Source organism: Saccopteryx bilineata, chromosome 2 (assembly GCF_036850765.1).
Source record: "Saccopteryx bilineata isolate mSacBil1 chromosome 2, mSacBil1_pri_phased_curated, whole genome shotgun sequence".
NCBI lineage: Eukaryota > Metazoa > Chordata > Mammalia > Chiroptera > Emballonuridae > Saccopteryx > Saccopteryx bilineata.
The window spans coordinates 179005853-179024215 of NC_089491.1; the positions used below are offsets into that span (position 1 = coordinate 179005853).

General features: G+C 39.0%; 1 protein-coding gene across 3 annotated transcripts in view; it reads right to left on the reverse strand.

Annotated features, from left to right (window-relative positions):
- Positions 1–5138: 5138 nt before the first annotated feature.
- Positions 5139–18363, reverse strand: part of LRIG3 (leucine rich repeats and immunoglobulin like domains 3) — a 48979-nt gene continuing 35754 nt past the window's right edge. Inside the window, exons 11-19 of one of the 3 annotated variants that reach the window (XM_066258866.1) lie at positions 17504–17575; positions 16849–17012; positions 13730–14050; positions 12368–12649; positions 10987–11439; positions 10057–10215; positions 7602–7745; positions 7232–7507; positions 5142–6000 (exon numbers count right to left, since the gene is read on the reverse strand). In XM_066258866.1, the coding sequence (XP_066114963.1) occupies positions 5762–6000; positions 7232–7507; positions 7602–7745; positions 10057–10215; positions 10987–11439; positions 12368–12649; positions 13730–14050; positions 16849–17012; positions 17504–17575 (2110 nt within the window). In that variant the 3' untranslated portion in view covers positions 5142–5761. Of the gene's footprint in view, positions 6001–7231; positions 7508–7601; positions 7746–10056; positions 10216–10986; positions 11440–12367; positions 12650–13729; positions 14051–16848; positions 17013–17503; positions 17576–18363 lie in introns of all 3 variants that reach the window. The other 2 variants (XM_066258869.1, XM_066258868.1) reach the window with 2 other exon arrangements.

Sequence of the window (18363 nt, forward strand, 5' to 3'; positions counted from 1 at the left end):
TGGGAGGGGGGTCTGGGAAAGGGGCGTGGTTTGAAGGGTTGGCTGGAATCAATATGTGAAAGGTTTTATATGCTATAATTAGGACTTAAAGTTTAGCTGTTAAAGATTTTTACACAGGAAAGTGCCCAATTTAGAGATATTTTAGAAAAACAATTCTAGTAACAGCAAAACAAGAAGTTGGGTAAGAGAGATACAAGGGCCAAGAAGACACTTCTGCAAGGGACAGATAAGGGTCTGAACTTGGCTGAGGTAATGGGATAGGTAATGGGATACAAGGAAAGGCATAAACAGCCTTGAGATAATTCAGGTGCAAAATCAACAGGAATGGTGATGACTGATAATTAAACAAGAATGGGCATACTAGCACTGGACCAGATAACCAGCTTGTTCTAAAACGTGCCAATTGAAGTGTATTTAACAATTCTAGGTAGTTCAGGTGGAATTAGAGACAAATTCCAGTTAGGCCCCCAGTTACGGGGTCCTACTAAACAACAGCATTTAACACATTGTATTATAAGCATTTATTTATTTACAAATCTGTTTCCTATCCCACTGGTAATTAGGACAAGGATCATTTTAACTAATTCACCTCACCTATTCAAAATACACAATTAAGTATATAAAAAATGTTTGGCAACTGACAGTGTGTTGTTACCAAATTTCAACTCTGAGCTGCAAATAGGAAAAAATAAAGTGATATGCAGAAATATCATATAACTACCATAAAAATGACAATAATTTCACAAAGGCTTTAGGTATTATGTTCAAATGTGATTTAAGAAATAAGGTTAAAACTTAACAGCCAAAATCAACCATGAAATTCAACAAAGACATATGAAAAAGAGGAAGTACTTAGAGAAATCCAAGAATAAAACTGTAACAATTTTGAGTTGCTTTGCCTGATTTTTCAAAATGTATTCTCAAAAATTCTTTAGTTAAAAAATGTAATACTAATAAAAATCTACATGTGAATATTGGTTATAATTTTTTTGTGTTCCTGGATATCAATCATTATATGGGAGGATATATAATTCAAAATGTAGAATTAGGATACTTGTGAGGAAATACAAGTAAAAATAAAAATGAACTTGCAATTTTGCAATAACAATATATTTGATAAATTGCACATTTCCATCTATAATATAAACTCTCATGTATGTTTTATCTTGATAATATATCTTGAGTAAAATCAAATATCTTTATTAGAAGACAGACCCCTACTATCAGACATCTCAAAAAAACAAACAATCAAATGGCCCAAAATGTTGGGATAATTCAGTATATATTCATCATATATTCAGTAAATATGATATATGTGGGCAAACCTCTTTTCTGTGAAAATACCAACTGAAGTATCTCTGCAAATTCTCAAAACTGTTTCAGTGCACTCTTATCATACATTAATTTAAACTGTCTCATGGAGTCTGATGAGGTGGTGGCACAGTAGATAGAGCATTGGACTGGATGCAGAGGACACAGGTCCAAAATCCCAAGGTCACCAGCTTGAGCAAGGGGTCACTGGCTTGAGCGTGGGATCATAGACCTAACCCCATGGTCACTGGCCTGAAGCCCAAAGTTGCTGGCTTGAGTCCAAGGTCACTGACTTGAGCAAGGGGTCACTCGCTGTGCTATATATCAGTGGTCCCCAAATCCGGGCCGCAGACCGGTACCAGTCCACAGAGAAAGAATAAATAACTTACATTATTTCCGTTTTATTTATATTTAAGTCAGAACAATGTTTTATTTTTTTAAAAATGACCAGATTCCCTCTGTTACATCCTTCTAAGACTCACTCTTGACGCTTGTCTCATAAGTTCGACAATTATATTTTAAAATACCAGTTTTTACGGCGGTCACATAATTTTATTTTGTGCATTTATCTGTCCCACCCTAAAGGCCAGTTCGTGAATATTTTCTGACATTAAACTGGTATGTGGCCCATAAAAGGTTGGGGACCACTGCTATATATAGCCCCCGGTTAAGGTACATATGAGAAAGCAATAATGAACTAAGAGCCAAAATGAAGAATTGATGTTTCCCATCTCTCTCCCTTTCTGTCCCTATCTGTCCTTCTTTGTCACAAAATATAAATAAATAATAAATAAATAAATAAATAAATAAATAAATAAATAAATAAATAAAATGTGTCATGAAAAAGATAAGTTCTGGTCTCTGAATATTTCTGGAATACTGAAATTATTCAATTCATGACAAAACTCTATTGCTCTTGGAAGACTCTCCTAATAGTTTTTTTGGCAGGACACTGTGATATTCAATGTGGTAACAGAATGCTGTTTTTTAAAAAGTGACTTCTAAGTTATACTTACAAGAGCTCTATGAGGTGTTATTATCCAATATATATAAAGAACTCATAAAATTCAATACCAAGCAAACAACCCAATTAAAAAAATGGGCAGAGGTCATGAACAGATACTTCTCCCAAGAAGACAAATGGCCAACATATGTATGAAAAGCTGTTCAATTTCACTAGCTATTAGGGGAACGCAAATCAAAACTACAATGAGACACCACCTCAAACCTGTTAGAATGGCTATTATCAGTAAGACAGGTAATAACAAGTGTTGGAGAGGCTGTGGAGAAAAAGGTACCCTCATTCACTGATGGTGGTAATGTAAACTGGTACAGCCTCTATAGAAAACTGTATATGGTTCTTTCTCAGAAATAAAGAACAGTTAACTATGACCCAGCAATACCTCTTCTGGGTATCTACCTGAAAAATTTGAAAACATTTATTTACAAATATATATGCCACTTTATGTTCATTGCAGCATTATTCAGTGGCCAAGACATAGACACAAAGTGTCCTTCAATAGATGACTGGATAAAGATGTGGTACATTTATACTATGGAATACTACTCAGCCACAAGATGAAACACTGACATTTGGAACATGGATGGACTTTGAGAATATTATGCTAAGTGACGTAAGTCAGAAAAAGCTAAAAAAATCATATAATTTTACTCATATGTAAGATATAAAATAGAAACTCAGACGCACACAAGTGTGGTGGTTACTGGAGGGAAGGTGGGCGCTGCGTAATAAAGTGTAAAGGGGGTCAATTATATAGTGATGGAAAATTTGATTAGGATGGTGGACACACACACAATGCAATATACAGATCATGTATCATAGAAGTGTACACTTGAAACCTGTATGATTCTACCAATGTCTCCTCAATAAATTTAATTAAAAAATTATTTAAAAAATAAATTATCCTATTACATAAGTCCAATTGCTGCAAATTCCAAGAGTGGAAGAGACAGAGCAGGCATTGTGCAATAACATTTGGCTCTCATTCTCTTCGAAAATAAAAGTACAGCACAATATTGTAATTTTGGTTGTGAAGTACTTCCCATCACATTACAGCAAAAGGACAAACCCCTCAAGTGTGTACTGAAATTAAAGCACTTCCCTTTTCCTATCAAGTTTTTAAAAATAGTAGCACTGGCTTCACTCTGGGAAATAACTATGGGTTTCTTTCTAGAAAAACATTGAAAATAAATTGTAAATGTTCTATAGATATTTAATTTTTATAAATTGTTGCCTGCCACAATTGACTATTTTCCCCCAATATGTTAAAAAACAAGATAGATTATAAACATTGACTATCTTATCATTAATGTCAATACTCGAAAAAAAAAATACAAAAGTTGTATGAATGGCTATTAAGATATTTGTACATAAACTGGTATCAGAAAGCATAGAAAAATTAAACTGAAAACTAACCATTCATAAATAAGCCAAGTGATTTGATATTTGTTTACATTAGTTATTTTTCCTAAGTCTGTGTTATTTTAGGATCTCTTAATACCTACTAGACTCAATAGACTCAATTTGTTAATTCAACATGGGGTCCAAAATTATGTATTTCCTTTTCCTGCCACTGTCAAAAAGAAATTGAGCTCCTCCTATTTCTCCAGACAGCTAAGATTATATTCAACCCATAAATTTTGGCATACGGGCAAAGTAAATTGGAAAAATCATATTGCTGTAGAGTGAATCTAAGTTTTGAATTTCAGGTGTTAATGATTTAAACCTTTGTACTTAATTAAGTCTGGAAAAATCAAATCCTTTCAGAAAGTTCATAATTACTGAAGAGGTCCCTAGTAATGCTTATATCACATCTGGTTATACTGAAGACAAGTCAACAATAAGACTTGAAAATCTGGCAATATGATAAAGGCACAGCATCCAAAATCACTTCTCTGCACTTAGTCATTGGTGGTCCAAGGAAGAATCAACTTCCTGCCTTGGAGTCGGTGTGTCTAAATTAAAGGAGGAAAATCTTGCTGTGATCTGGGTTCCAGGCTCTGGCACACAAACAGCAAATCTCTAAATCCACCAAGCAGCAAGAAAACTTTAACATCTCTTCAGAAGATAATCTGCTTTTCTAACACCTGTGTCCAATTTAGTTCGAAAGAAATGACAGTGACATACAGTCACAATTTCAACTGGTTAGATTTTAAAGCTAAATATGCTATATTAACTCCTTCCATACCAATTTCATTTATCTTGGGCAAGAGAGATTTATTTTTAAACTACAAACATGAACAAGGATTTCCTAAAAGAAAAAAATCTAGTTTTATTATCTGAATTAACTTGTTTCATTCAATCACTTCAAACTATGTCACTTAGTTTCTGTTTAAAACAAATTATTTTAAATAGTTTTCTGTGTTTTATAAATCTTGACAGATAGGAGAGTCAAGATTTTAACAAGTACAGCTATGATGACCAAATTATAAAAGTATTTTAATTCTTAAAGAATGTTGCAAGATAGGTTAGAATACTGTACCTTTTTCTGTAAGAACTGCTCAACCAGGAGAAAATCAGTAACAGCAAAAAATTCTACCAGCATCCCATTATAACCTGGAACAGTGTATGAAAATCCACGTCTACTATAGCCATTCTAATTCCAGAAATGTTCAAAGACTGCCCTTGTTAACATTAAAGGGACGGTGAACGTGAAACTCTTTGAAAAAGCACAAGGCATTGGACCAATAAGGCATTGTTATAATTAAGGAATCGCGACTTGAGCAGTGATTTAAGCAACGGTGGTATACTACATTACACCAGAATATAATAAATCTTGTTTGAAAAGTTAGAAACTAATCTATCTTGAATCTTTATAGGGCCTTCCTGTTTACTATGTGCTTTCACATCTGATTTGAGTCTTAAAGACAACTCTGGGAGGCAGGCAGAATGGTCATTTTTTGCTCATATTTTTATGTGCTATATATAATTTTCATCAATTTGAGACAGGATACTATAAAATAATTAAGCCTACATGGTGTTGAAAACAAAAAAATAATATTGTATAGATGGGGCTTAGGATCAAAATGATACATTTTATTAAATGTTATGTGCAAAATAAAATGAAATGACCTCTATTCAAAGAAAGTACAAGACAGGTATTACGTAAAATGATTTAGTACTTATTTTCAGTAAAAAGAAATCTTGCATTATAAAAATACATAAAATAGTCATGAATTTACACCCTTAATTTACACAAAATTTTGCCTAAAACAAAGTTATAAAATTGTTTTTAAAGAAATTCTTATATGAAAGTTACTCCCAGTATAAAATTTTTTATAAATTTGGTAATTTTGGTCCATCTGTATAAATAAGACATTTTATTCTTTTAAAATTCATAACTCCATTTAAAAACATAGGATTCTCTCTCTTTTAAATAAAAGTCCACTTGAGGTAGTAGTGTGTTAGAACGCTTTGGTCTTGTTCGGTCTATGTGTCCAAGTTGTAAGACTGAATATTTGGAGTCCTGTGGTTTTCTAAGGTGTGTTTATAGGAACATGTGTGATTTTCTTGCTGAAAATCTGTCCTTTCTTTTCGATCTTCCTCTGACTCAAAGTCTAGAGAAGAATGAGCTTTCAAGTGAAAGTCTCCTGGCTGACAATCCGATGGCTGTCCAGAGCTTGAAAAGGCATCCAGGTGGGGTGTTCTCAGAGGCTTTCCAAATGTTCCTGAAATAAAGAAACGCCTTTAGCATCTGGCTCCTTTTGCCAACACGTAAGTCACCAGAAAGCATGTGAAATGGAGCATCTTACCCCATAAACACGAGTAAACATTTTTTACACGTCCACATTATGGTACCTACTCGGGTGTGTGTTTCTCTGTTACTGAGCAGAACTGACAGAATGGAGCTTAGGACATTTATACCCCCATGTATGTCCACTACACACATGCATCTGACCTTTGTCACATCTCATGACCTATAGTAGTATTAATCACTGAGCAAGGAAGTGCCCCAATAAAAATTCTCCCCAAAGCCCACTTTAGGACTGAAGAGCCTACAATTTCCATACAAATAAACTATGCTTGAATAAAGAAAGTATCTTTTAAAATAATCCTTACACTATGTTCTTTCCTTTTTAGTAGAAAATGTTATTCGATTGACTCAAATTTTTGCCTCAGTTATATAAAAGATACTATTTTCATTTTTTTTTCAAGAAAGGAATATAATTATACTGTGACAAACAAAATTTCTTAATAGCTGGGTAAAATATTTTAAAATTCTATTTCTTAAAAAAAAAAAATCAGGACAGGCTGTGGTTTATTTTCCCCTATCGACACTCAGCGAAAAGATGAGCTCAGTTTTCCATCTCCCTGGTTCCATGCACTAAACTAAAAATGTCTGCAGGTGAATCTTGGTGCTAGTCAGTGTCCACCACCAGCAATGAGGGCCTGAAGGCACTGCTGGTCTACTTTGCCTAAGGTAGTCTAGCCTGGCAAACGAACAGTGAGCTGTCGCCAGGTAGGATGCATCTACCCTTCGGCTGAGGGTTCAGTTATAAGCCACCAGACATCCCAAACCACAATCACGCACTGCACACAACTCTACCCCAAAGGCTGCTGTGGCCCCAAACCGCTTTTTCCACACGGCTGACCAACTCAGCTCCTAAGTACTTCAAAAACGCGTGTGTTCTACACGATGCCACACACAGTGTAACCCGGAAAGCTCTTCAGGCTGCTGTAGATGAAATACACAATCAAGTAAACTCCCCCACAGCTGACTCTGCTTTGAGAAACGCATATACTAACAGGATGTCATAACTGAATCATTAAAAAATAAAACCAAACAAAAAACAGAAACCATTTTTTACCAGTTCAGCAACTGAAGCTTTCATTGCTCTCCCACATGCAACGAGGGACATGGGTCCCAAGTTAAGATATCTCATAACTGAGTAAACTTACCCATGTACGAATTACTCAGAGTAACTGATGCTGGCTCTGTACTTGGACTAAAATCCAAAGAGGACTTGTTCAGACACACATTTTTCGTTCTGAGCCCTTCACTCTGAGAGTAAGTAGAGTTGATTAATGTCCTCATGTGGGAAGACCACACGATGTCACGGACATTCTGTTCATAGGGTTCTTCTGAAGGATGAGGACAGGGGTAGCACTCCTTTTTCTTGATGTAACTGGGCTCACAGTGGTCCAGTAAAGCAGTCCTCAAGTCCGGACCACAGCCTTTTTCATTTCGGGACAGTATCAGAAGGAGACAACTAGTGTTAGTTCTAGAAACCTTTCAGGAAACAGAAGCGAGGTAAAAAAAACTGCATACCTGTATGATAGGCTTCGAAAGGGTCTGACCCATACAGGCTGCCGTTCGGACACACAGGGCCCGGGGACCCCACGAAGGGACAAAGGAATGGATCTGCGGTGGCTTCCTCATCGGCTTCACTGCTGTTGTCAATATGGCACGTCCCTTTAAAACAGATATCTCAGTCACTGAACCGATTCTATTCAAGTACCATTCAGTATTTTCCCCACTTTTGCTATTTTCCATATATATAGATGAAAACTTTGAACAAAGTATCATATAAAAGAAAAAAAATACGAAATTTAGGTTTTTAAAAAAAAAAATTACTGAAGCCTATGGACTGAGTAAGCTTGTGACATCTTAGTAACGGAGACTTGGTTAATCATTGCACTTGATGTGTTAACCTGTTTGCTGGCCCCACCTGATTCCATGAGAAACTGGTTTTTTTTTTGTTTTTTTTTATTTTGTTTTGTTTTTTTACAGAGACACAGAGAGAGAGTCAGAGAGAGGGATAGACAGGGACAGACAGACAGGAACGGAGAGAAATGAGAAGCATCAATCATCAGTTTCTCACTGCGACACCTTAGTTGTTCATTGATTGCTTTCTCACATGTGCCTTGACTGTGGGCCTTCAGCAGACTGAGTAACCCCTTGCTCGAACCAGCGACCTTGGGTCCAAGCTGGTGAGCTTTTGCTCAAACCAGATGAGCCCGCGCTCAAGCTGGTGACCTCGGGGTCTCGAACCTGGGTACTTCCGCATCCCAGTCCGACGCTCTATCCACTGCGCCACTGCCTGGTCAGGCTCCATGAGAAACTGATCTGTATATGGACACTGCAGCAAAGCGCTGTGACCTAAACCACATGAAGCCATTAGCACTGCCCTTTCTCCACACAGATGACCAGGACCATAGGCTGGCACTTACTTAACCAATAACCTCTTTATGCACAAAGCAAAGATGGGCTCACAGAGGTGGATTAAGGTCAGTTGAGGCCCCGAGTGCAGAAGAAAATATTGAGCTCCTTACATTACAAAAAGTGTAAAGTTGGGGTTTTATGAGACCCTTCAGAAGTCGGGGTCCAGGGTGCGCCCACTGTTATATCCACCTCTGTGGGCTCAGCCAAAAACAAGTTCTATTATATTTGTGCTAAACAACCCAGCACCAATGTGCTAGTTAGCAGTGGACAGAGCAGTTGAAGGATAAGACAGATGATGAGGGTTAGAGATGCCATGATGAGCCATGTGCCTGGCAAGCAGGAAGCAGAAACCGAACAGAGGGTAGGTGGTTGTCTCAGAGCAAAGCAAATGTGCAGAATGTGACTCAGCATGCTGCTGACCTGCAGCGCTACCGAGAGCAGACCACGCCCTAGCCTAGGCATCCAGGCGGTGTGGCACTGTTAGGCTCCGGTTTAGCCCCTGCAGACTTTTATAAATGTCTTTTCAGTAAACCCTGTTACATTTGAACAAGTTTGGGCCTCTGCTCTTTTCAACCGAATGAATCTAACCAGAACACCCACTTTTAAACTGAAATCTTTTAACTTTCTACCCTCTATCACTGCCTTACCAAGTTTGTAATTATTTGCTAAACTTTCTGTCTCAAACTGACTACACTAATGAAACTGAAAACAAATATTTTTTCCTCCCAAGTATGGAGTTCACCACAGAACTGACACTCAATAAATGCCTGTAGGAAAAGATGCCAAAATGCTTGAAAATAATGTCACTAGCTTCCACTTGTTGAACCCTTAATATGTGCCAAGCACTCAGGCAGACCAGGGCTCTGCTGTTCTGAGAAGCCTGAGCGGATTTCCTACTTAGCCAGTGGGATGCCTCTCCCAAATTTCGAAGACAATAAATGTATAAAAAGAAAAGGTTTAAGAATGTTCATGGGATAGATCTAAGCTCGTGAACCAAGCTTGATTTCCGCTATAGTCCTGACTCCATGTTATTCTTCAGTATCAGAGCTTGCACGTTTTCCATTACCATTTTAATTTTCAAAACAATCTAACAGGAAGTACTATAACTGCCCAAGGATACACAGGAAATGTCAGAAGTGGGTTTTGAACCAAGCCTATACTCTTATTCATGCTGCCTTCATTATTATTTTTAAGAACATACAGTTCTTAAAAGCTAGAATCAAGAGTTAGGTTTCTTTAATAAAATGATTTTTAAATCATTTGACTTTTAAGATCATGCACGAAGCCAGTCAATGTCGTTTAATAAAGAGAACATCCAGGGCCAAAAAAGACATATGATGTAAAGAAAATACTTACCTTGCATGGAGGAAACTAAATTGAACTTTACCTACTACTTGTCTCCTTTTATTGTCAGAAACAAAGAGTTTTCTAGTATTTAAGAAAATGTTTTTAACTTTCGCTGTCCTAAATTCAATTTCTGGTGAAAATTAATGTTATATTTCAGCCTTCCATCTGAGTATTTTCAAAACAACTACAGCCTATGTTCATTTTAAACACTCACCATTACTATCGTGTTGTGGTAAGAAAAATCCGCTCCCTGAAGAAGTGACAAACTGGTGGTGGCTTCCGCTTTCAGAGGAGACATACCCATCCTGCCTGTCAGCTAGTGTTCCCTGAGACGACAGGTAACTGGGGATATCTGCCGGCAAGTTGGTCTCATCTGCAGTCAAACAACAGCACTCCATTAACCACAAAGGGTCCTGAGAGCCCCCCCACTTCCCCGGTGAACAGTATATACTGCGTTGGTTTCTCTAGGGTCCAATCAACCTGCTCCCGCGAAGCCAGCAGCAATTAGCTGTGGATCGCTGCGGCCGGCCGTGGACGCAGCACTCAGGCAGACCAGGGCTCTGCTGTTCTGGGAAGCCTGAGCGGACTTCCTACTTTGATTGCCAGTGGGATGCCTCTCCCAAATTTCAAAGACAATAAATGTATAAAAAGAATAAGAATGTTCATGGGATAGATCTAAGCTCTTGAACCAAGCTTGATTTCCACTATGGTCCTGACTCCGTGTTATTCTTCAGTATCAGAGCTTACACGTGGGCCTCTCCCACTAATAACTAGTGGTCTCCCTAGACTCCTGCATACAGGACAAAACCTACAGCAGGGCAGGACCCTCAAAAACGAAGGGCTGTTTCTGGATCTCCATTACCATCTTGTGAAAAAGTCAGGCTGTTTAACTCCACCGTTTCCACTGACTCTCAGGAACAGGATATTCTGTTGAGGTTTTAACAAAACATATTAACCTTTTCACATCAGCTTTACTTTGGGCCAAGGAGTTATTTTTAGCTAATCATATTTCTGCAGCTTGAAACAAATGAGTCACCCTTCTGACATGGCCTCAGACTGCAAGACACACATTCTAGAAGAAAATTACCGCAGGATCACAAACACACACAACGGCTGCACCGGTGCCAAGCTTCTGTTTACACACCTGTGTTGGTAATGCTGCAATCTTCATTCCTCCGCCTCGTGTGGTATATGATGACCACCCACACAAGTGACGTGCCTACCACACAGCAAACCACCGCTATGATCACGATGCCCACAGTGGCCCACCCGTCATCGTCTAACGAAGAGGCGGTCATCTGAGGGGAGTCGCAGGTCGGAGTGGGGATCACACTGAGGCGCAAGTGGCCTCTCTCAGTGCCAAGGGTGTTAGACATTTCACATGTGTATTTCCCAGCATCGCTGACATCTGAGTCCACAATGATCAGCAGCTGATTGCCTGCGGCAAAGAAGTGCCTCTCAGTCACCATCAATGGGCTGTCATCCTTGGTCCAATTCAGCCTGGGCGGAGGGCTGCCCCCAGCAATGCACTGTAGGACGGCTGTTTCTCCCCTGGTCACAGTCCGGTCTAACAGGGGCCGGAGAAATGACGGTGTTTCTGAAATGACAAGTTATGATACTCCTCTACTAAATGAAATTAGGTTTCGAATAAGACCCAGCCCTTGAATTCATTCAAACTGGAAGATAAATTTTACTTCTCCCACAACTTAATGCACATGCTTCTTTAAGAGTCTGAACATACACAACATTAGGGATTTTATTTCATTGTTCAGCTGTCGTTTGCTCACACCACCAATCAGTGGTAATATTTACTCTTTTTTAACCTCAATCTCCTTCACTCTTGACAAGGTTAGAGAATGGTAGAAGAAGGGCAAAGCCAAATATTTTAGACATTTTTCAGAAACAGAAAATGTATAAAAATAATTTCAAGCAAGAGAGCGCGTTGATGCTTTAAAAAACCAAAACATTTAAATTTTTAAAAAGAGAAACTTTCTAGCACTAGGTGTCCAGGTCTATACTGAAATTCTGAAAATGATTTCCTTTTATTATTTGGTGTCAATAAGTTACTTTAACTCCTTTAAAGATACACATATGGTTAATATGTTCACATTTTAAAAAACCATTTGTGTAGGTAAAAAATAAACTAATTCTAGTTTCCAGAGTGCCAGGGCAGGCTGAGAAAAGACAAAAAGGTCCTTTCCAATCTGTGAGCTCACATACTCTGCACAGCGTTAAGATAACGGTGGAGACTGGATGACGGAGAGAGTAGAAGAGGGTGAACCCTACAAAACAGGAAGCATTTCTCTCTCCTCAGCACACAGGCAGCAGATTCATCTCACTGGCCACGGACTTGAAGATGTAATGCACTCCTGACCTCAAAGCTCCTGACAAGCCATTTGTTCTTTCCAGGAAAGGGTGGTGTCCTACGGATCCTCTCTCACCCTCAGAGCTTTTTGACACTGAAGGTCTTTGGGTGAGCTAGTTAAGACTTATTTATGTCACAGAATCTGAAATTACCCACTTACCTAAGACAGTGAGAGTGGCATTTGCAGAAATGCTTCCTGCACTGTTTTGAGCAGTGCAGCTATACACCCCAATGTCCTCTATCTTCACGTCCACGATGAAGAAGACATCGTCCTCCGGCATAACATGCATGCGTCTCTCCCTTGCGGCAGGGAAGTCAGTGCCTCCATCCTTCTGCCAGGCTATCTGCGGGGCTGGGTGCCCCAGCGCAGCGCACTCTAAGCGCGCCATGGCCCCGGCACGGATGGTAAGGTCCATGGGGGTCTTGGTGAAGGAAGGAAGCACTGAAATCAGAAAAGCAATGTAGGCATTAGCACTGTGGAGGTTTTTACCACCTCTTTTTGATGCCTGACACAGGTAAGGTACGGGTTATTTCTAATTACAAGACAAAGAATCTAAGTTGAGATGGAAAGATTAAGTGACTTCCTCGAGGTTACAGAGCTTCCAAAAGGATGGAATCAGGATAAAACACAAGGTCTTCAGACTGAAGGTCTTCCTGCTACTTTTCAGTTTCCTCAAAAACTATCCATGAGAGCTTGGGCAAATCAGTTTATTTCTTTGTATCATGACCATTCCTTCTTCTTTTTTTTTAAATTTCCTCCTGGTTCTAATACTCTAGGACTTTAAATATGTTCTGTCCTACAATTTAAACTCAAAATTTTTGTGTCAGGCTTCTGCAATCATTTGTTGAATGCATTAATGAATCATTCAAAACTCTTTTTACCATGGAAGGTACAAATTAAAAATGATTAATGATAAAGTGACAAGGATCCAACTGTCAACCTCTGTGCCTGCCACACCAAGCAAACAATGACATATTTCTTTTATTAATAGCAGTGAACACTTACTGCATTTACAAAGTACTTACTATATTTTAGATATTTTGTCAACTGCTTTACCAAATTTTTATTTAATGAATTTCATACCTCTATATGGGAGGTACTATTCTCCCTAATTGACAGATATAGAAATGGAGGCACAAAGAAGTTAAGTAACTTGCTTGGAGTCACACAGCTGTAAGCAAAAGTGGCAAGATTCAAACCCAGGTCTTTGCATTAAAGGGGGTGTGCTTTAACACTATGCTTCATGGTCTCCCATGTCAAATTAATACACTGTGAATTTCCAAAGAGTACAAACTGGTTCATCTCTGGGTTACCCACCACACTATGGATAGGATCGACACAAAAAGTGCTTGTTTAGATACAAATAACCAAGAACCTTAATTTTGTGGAGTGAGGGGTAAGAATAAAAAAAGTTAGGTCTAGAACTATGAGAGCAGAGGACAGGATTAGGAAGAAGAAATCAGCTGCTGTCTGTTCCTAAAAGGTGCCTTTAAATACAAAAGGAAAAGTCAGATCACATACTATTTACTGTAAGCTTGGCTTTGATGGAGTAGGATGAACCGAAGTGATTGGAGATGACACACTGGTATTTCCCTTCGCTGGTAAATTCCACGTTGCGCAGCCGCAGAATGGTGGTATACTCCATCACCTCCCCGCCTTGGGCCCGGAGGTGTGCATAATTTTCCATTTCAGCATCATGCAGGAGTTCATTGTCTTTTTTCCAAGCAAAAGTCATTGGGGAATCACTGCTGCTGGCAGCCGAGCAGATAAAGCTCAAATTGGACCCTTTTATGGCTGCTTGTGTTTCTGGCTGAACTGTGATCTGGGGTTTAGGGAAATCATCTGTTCAAAATGGAGAGGAGGAAACAAAATAACTTTAAGGCTTGAGAATCCAAATGCTACTCAGCTCTGAACACCAAGAAACTCAAAACAAACAGGGGCTTAGGTTGTACCCTTTGTGTATGCTTCACAGATGGATGAGCAGCCCCGGTGGTGGTGTTTATAAAGGGGTTCATTTACTTCAAGTAGAGACAAAGATCTCATTACCAATCAGGAACGGAGAGAAGACTGTTGTTTTGGAATATAGTATATCTCAGACTACTTGTGTTTTTTAAAATATAAATAGAAGGACAAAATCGTTTAGGAATCTTCCAGGCTTATAGACCACCTTTTAAATGCTACTATCAGGAACTGCAATCTTCCTCATGTTCTCCACAGATAAGGAGCAGCGAAAGTAAGAATTTAAACATCAATATCAGTATCACAAAAGATCACAATTGACACCCTAGTTACCAAAAAAATAGAACCCATAGGAAAAGCAGTCAAATGCATGTAGAACAGAAGAAAATCATCCTGTCGTGAAAGAAAAAGCACCTCCGCAGCTCATTGCGAGCCACTGGCTTCAGCCTGCAGCTCCGAGTGGACCGCACACCAAGCCGCTGTGCTCCACCGCCAGAGCTACATTATAATTAGAGCTAAGCAACTCTTTCATTCCAAACAGTTATTTTTAGTTCTCTGTTACTTTTTGGAAGTTACCTTTTTGAACTTCAATTTCTCAGAGAGAGTCTAAACACAGAAAGAAACATCTCAGATCTACCAAAATGTATTATTTGGGTTCTCTGCAAAAATAACGTGGGAGTGTATGCCTCACCGGTAGTGGCACAGTGGTTAGAGCACTGACCTGGGACACTGAGGTTCCAGGTTAGAAACCCCGAGGTCCCCAACTTGAGCGCAGGCTCATCAGTGTGAGCTCAGGGTCACTGGCTTCAGTGCAGAATCATCAAAATTATCTCAAGTCAGTCTCTGGCTTGAGCAGAGGGTCACTGGCTTGGCTGGAGCCCCTCGGTCAAGGCACATGAGAAGTAATCAATGAACAACTAAGGTGCTGCACTATGAGTTGATGCTTCTCATCTTTCTCCCTGCCTGTCTCTCTCTCTCTCTCTCTCTCTCTTGCAAAACAAAAACAAAAGAAGTGCGTGGGATAACTCCAGTGCTGCTAATTTTTTTTTGTTTCTTTTTTTGTATTTTTCTGAAGCTGGAAACGGGGAGAGACAGTCAGACTCCCGCATGCGCCCGACCGGTATCCACCCGGCACGCCCACCAGGGGCGATGCTCTGCCCCTCTGGGGCGTCGCTCTGCCGCGACCAGAGCCACTCTAGTGCCTGGGGCAGAGGCCAAGGAGCCATCCCCAGCGCCCAGGTCATCTTTGCTCCAATGGAGCCTTGGCTGCGGGAGGGGAAGAGAGAGACAGAGAGGAAGGGGGGTGGGTGGAGAAGCAAATGGGCGCTTCTCCTATGTGCCCTGGTTGAGAATTGAACCCAGGTTGCCACACGCCAGGCCGAGGCTCTATCACTGAGCAAACCAGCCAGGGCCCAGTGCTGCTAATTTCCAATGCCATGCCTGCATGTAGTAATCAAGATAAGTTTCTTTTGCATTATTCTAAAATTATCATCTGTTAAGTCAATGTTTATTCCTTATAATAAAGGGAATGAAATATAAATACTGTATATTCAGGGTGGGACAAAAGTAGATTTATAGTTGTGAGTACACAAAACACCATTTATTCTTTATTCTTGTATTATTTTTATTAATTATTGTATTATTTCCCATATAGACAACTGTAAACCTACTTTTGCCATACCCTATATGTCTCAAAGTCATAAATAGTTCATATCTTAGAACTAGAGAACTGTGAAAATAGCTCAGGCCCTTATAGATAAGTGTCAAAAGCTTATTTAGATCCAAAAGCTACATCAGACGTTTTATTTCTAGAAACTGTTGGCACTGTTTAATGTTGCAACCTAAAAAAAAACATATATATACATCTTTTTTTTTACTTATCTAAACAATCACAGGCAAAGCAGTTTTAAATACATTTTTAAAGGCCAATGTAAAATTAGGCTCTGTAATATCTTAATGCACATGCTAAAATTTAAGCATATTTTGATTTCATGTTCTACACCTACATTCATTTTTACAAAAGTCTCCACAGTGGTGAACAGTAAACAGTGTAGTATAGAAGAGGAAACTGTCCCGGGGAGATGAAAACTGATTTTTGATCCAGATCTGCTGACATCTGGGTAAGACTTCTGAAGGTGAAATGCTGAGACACTAGAACAGACCTTAAATTTATTTATAATAAATTCAAACTTACTATTACTTGTAATGCTTTACCCACCAACAGCACAATTTTAGCAGCTTATAAATCACTAATAATTTTCTCTTTCTATGTCACATAAATAGCATTTGCACAGGGTTCAGTTCAGCCTTCTCTCTGAGCTCCTGGGAGCCCCTCAACAACCCTGGCACTGGGAAGAGCGACAGCAGAGTTCCCATTTCACAGACACAGAGACTGAGGGAATTTAATTAAGTAGAAGGGCTGGCACTACAGCCTTCAATTCTCCAAAGATCCAATGTCATTCTTTCCATTCAACCACCACAATGCCAAAACAAAGATGACAAAAACGCTCCTTCCCATATGTAAAATTAAAATAATGAGAAAACTATAGATCTATTTTCATCTACCCCAGCATAAATAAAAGCTTTATTGAAAGAGCATACATTTATTCAAAACCATTATTTGGACAAATGGGAGAAATTAAAAAAAATGAATAAAAGGCAAGGGCAATAGCTGTACTCACCACACACAAAGCCATCTGGGCTAACAGCAAAAATACTTCTTCCCTTTAGCAGCTGAGGATGGGCACAACTGGCATTTACAAAGCTCTGAAAGTTGTTTTCTGCCACCCACTGTGGGAGCCATTTTAGTTGGCAATCACACAAAAGGCTAGATGTATTTAAATGCCTGAGGAGAGTAATTATATTCAATTTGTTTTGTATGAAATGCAGATTTGTACAAGTAAATGAAACTCAAGTAAATATTAACAAAGCAATGAACATGGAAACCAAATACACACAGCCCATGCGATAATATCCTAGAGTCCCTCTTAACATGCATGGATTATGACCAGCACAATTTTTTGTTGTTCTTGCTGACCTATTAAGACAGAAGTGCCGATATATCAAAAATACCTCACTACTGAAAACTTGTTACTATACTTATGCACTGTACTGTATCATGTCTTACAAATTTAAATTGCAGTCATCACAGAAAGGAAAACTCTTTTAAGAAAAGGAACAAATTTTTCTGTCATTGCCGTTTTTGTTTTCTGATATAAAATGTTAAGAAATTTTAAGAATGTGCTAGATACATTTTATAGACATACCCAGGATGATATACCCCATGATGGTTTTCCCCTCTAAGCTTTATTGAAAACTCTTAGAAGAAAAGCTTACAATTGTTGAAGTTTCTTCATTTGTGAAAATACATTGCCTTGTAAGGACATGATTGCATTATCACTCAGGTCTCTGAAAACAATCAAATCAAATACATTAGAGTGAACTATGGTCACTGCATGCCTTCAGGCAAAGGTTGGGCCCACACTGCCCTCTGCATTCATCAAACACTCTATGTCAGGGGTGGGGAACCTTTTTGGCTGAGAGAGCCATGAACGCCACATATTTTAAAATGTAATTCTGTGAGAGCCATACAACGACCCGTGTACGTTATGCATTATCCAATAAAAATTTGGTGTTGTCCTGGAGGACAGCTGTGATTGGCTCCAGCCACCCACAACCATGAACGTGAGCGGTAGGAAATGAATGGATTGTAATACATGAGAATGTTTTCTATTTTTAAAGTTATTATTTTTTTTATTAAAGATGCAGCCATCAAAAGAGCCACATCTGGCTCGCGAGCCATAGGTTCCCAACCCCTGCTCTATGTGATGAAGTGCGCAAACAGGCTGACTCTCAAGGAACCCATTAAGAAGCCTGGGCTGGAGAACAAGGACATTTGTATATCAAAGGCCAGCTCTGTTATGGTGAGAGACATTCCCTTTACCACATACAGGTTATTTGACTCATAGGGGCCCAAGCTGTTCTGCCATATTATTTTGTTCAATTTATCATTATTTAAGTTAACCATTAGTACCTTTTAATTATACAAATAATATTGCTCATAATTATGCTTTTAAAAAACCATCATGTATAGAATAATACTTTTTATGAGATGCACTGTGTTATGTGATTAACATATATTACATTTATTCCTCCCAGCAACCCAAAAAACTGTATTACTACCTTGCTCAGCGGGG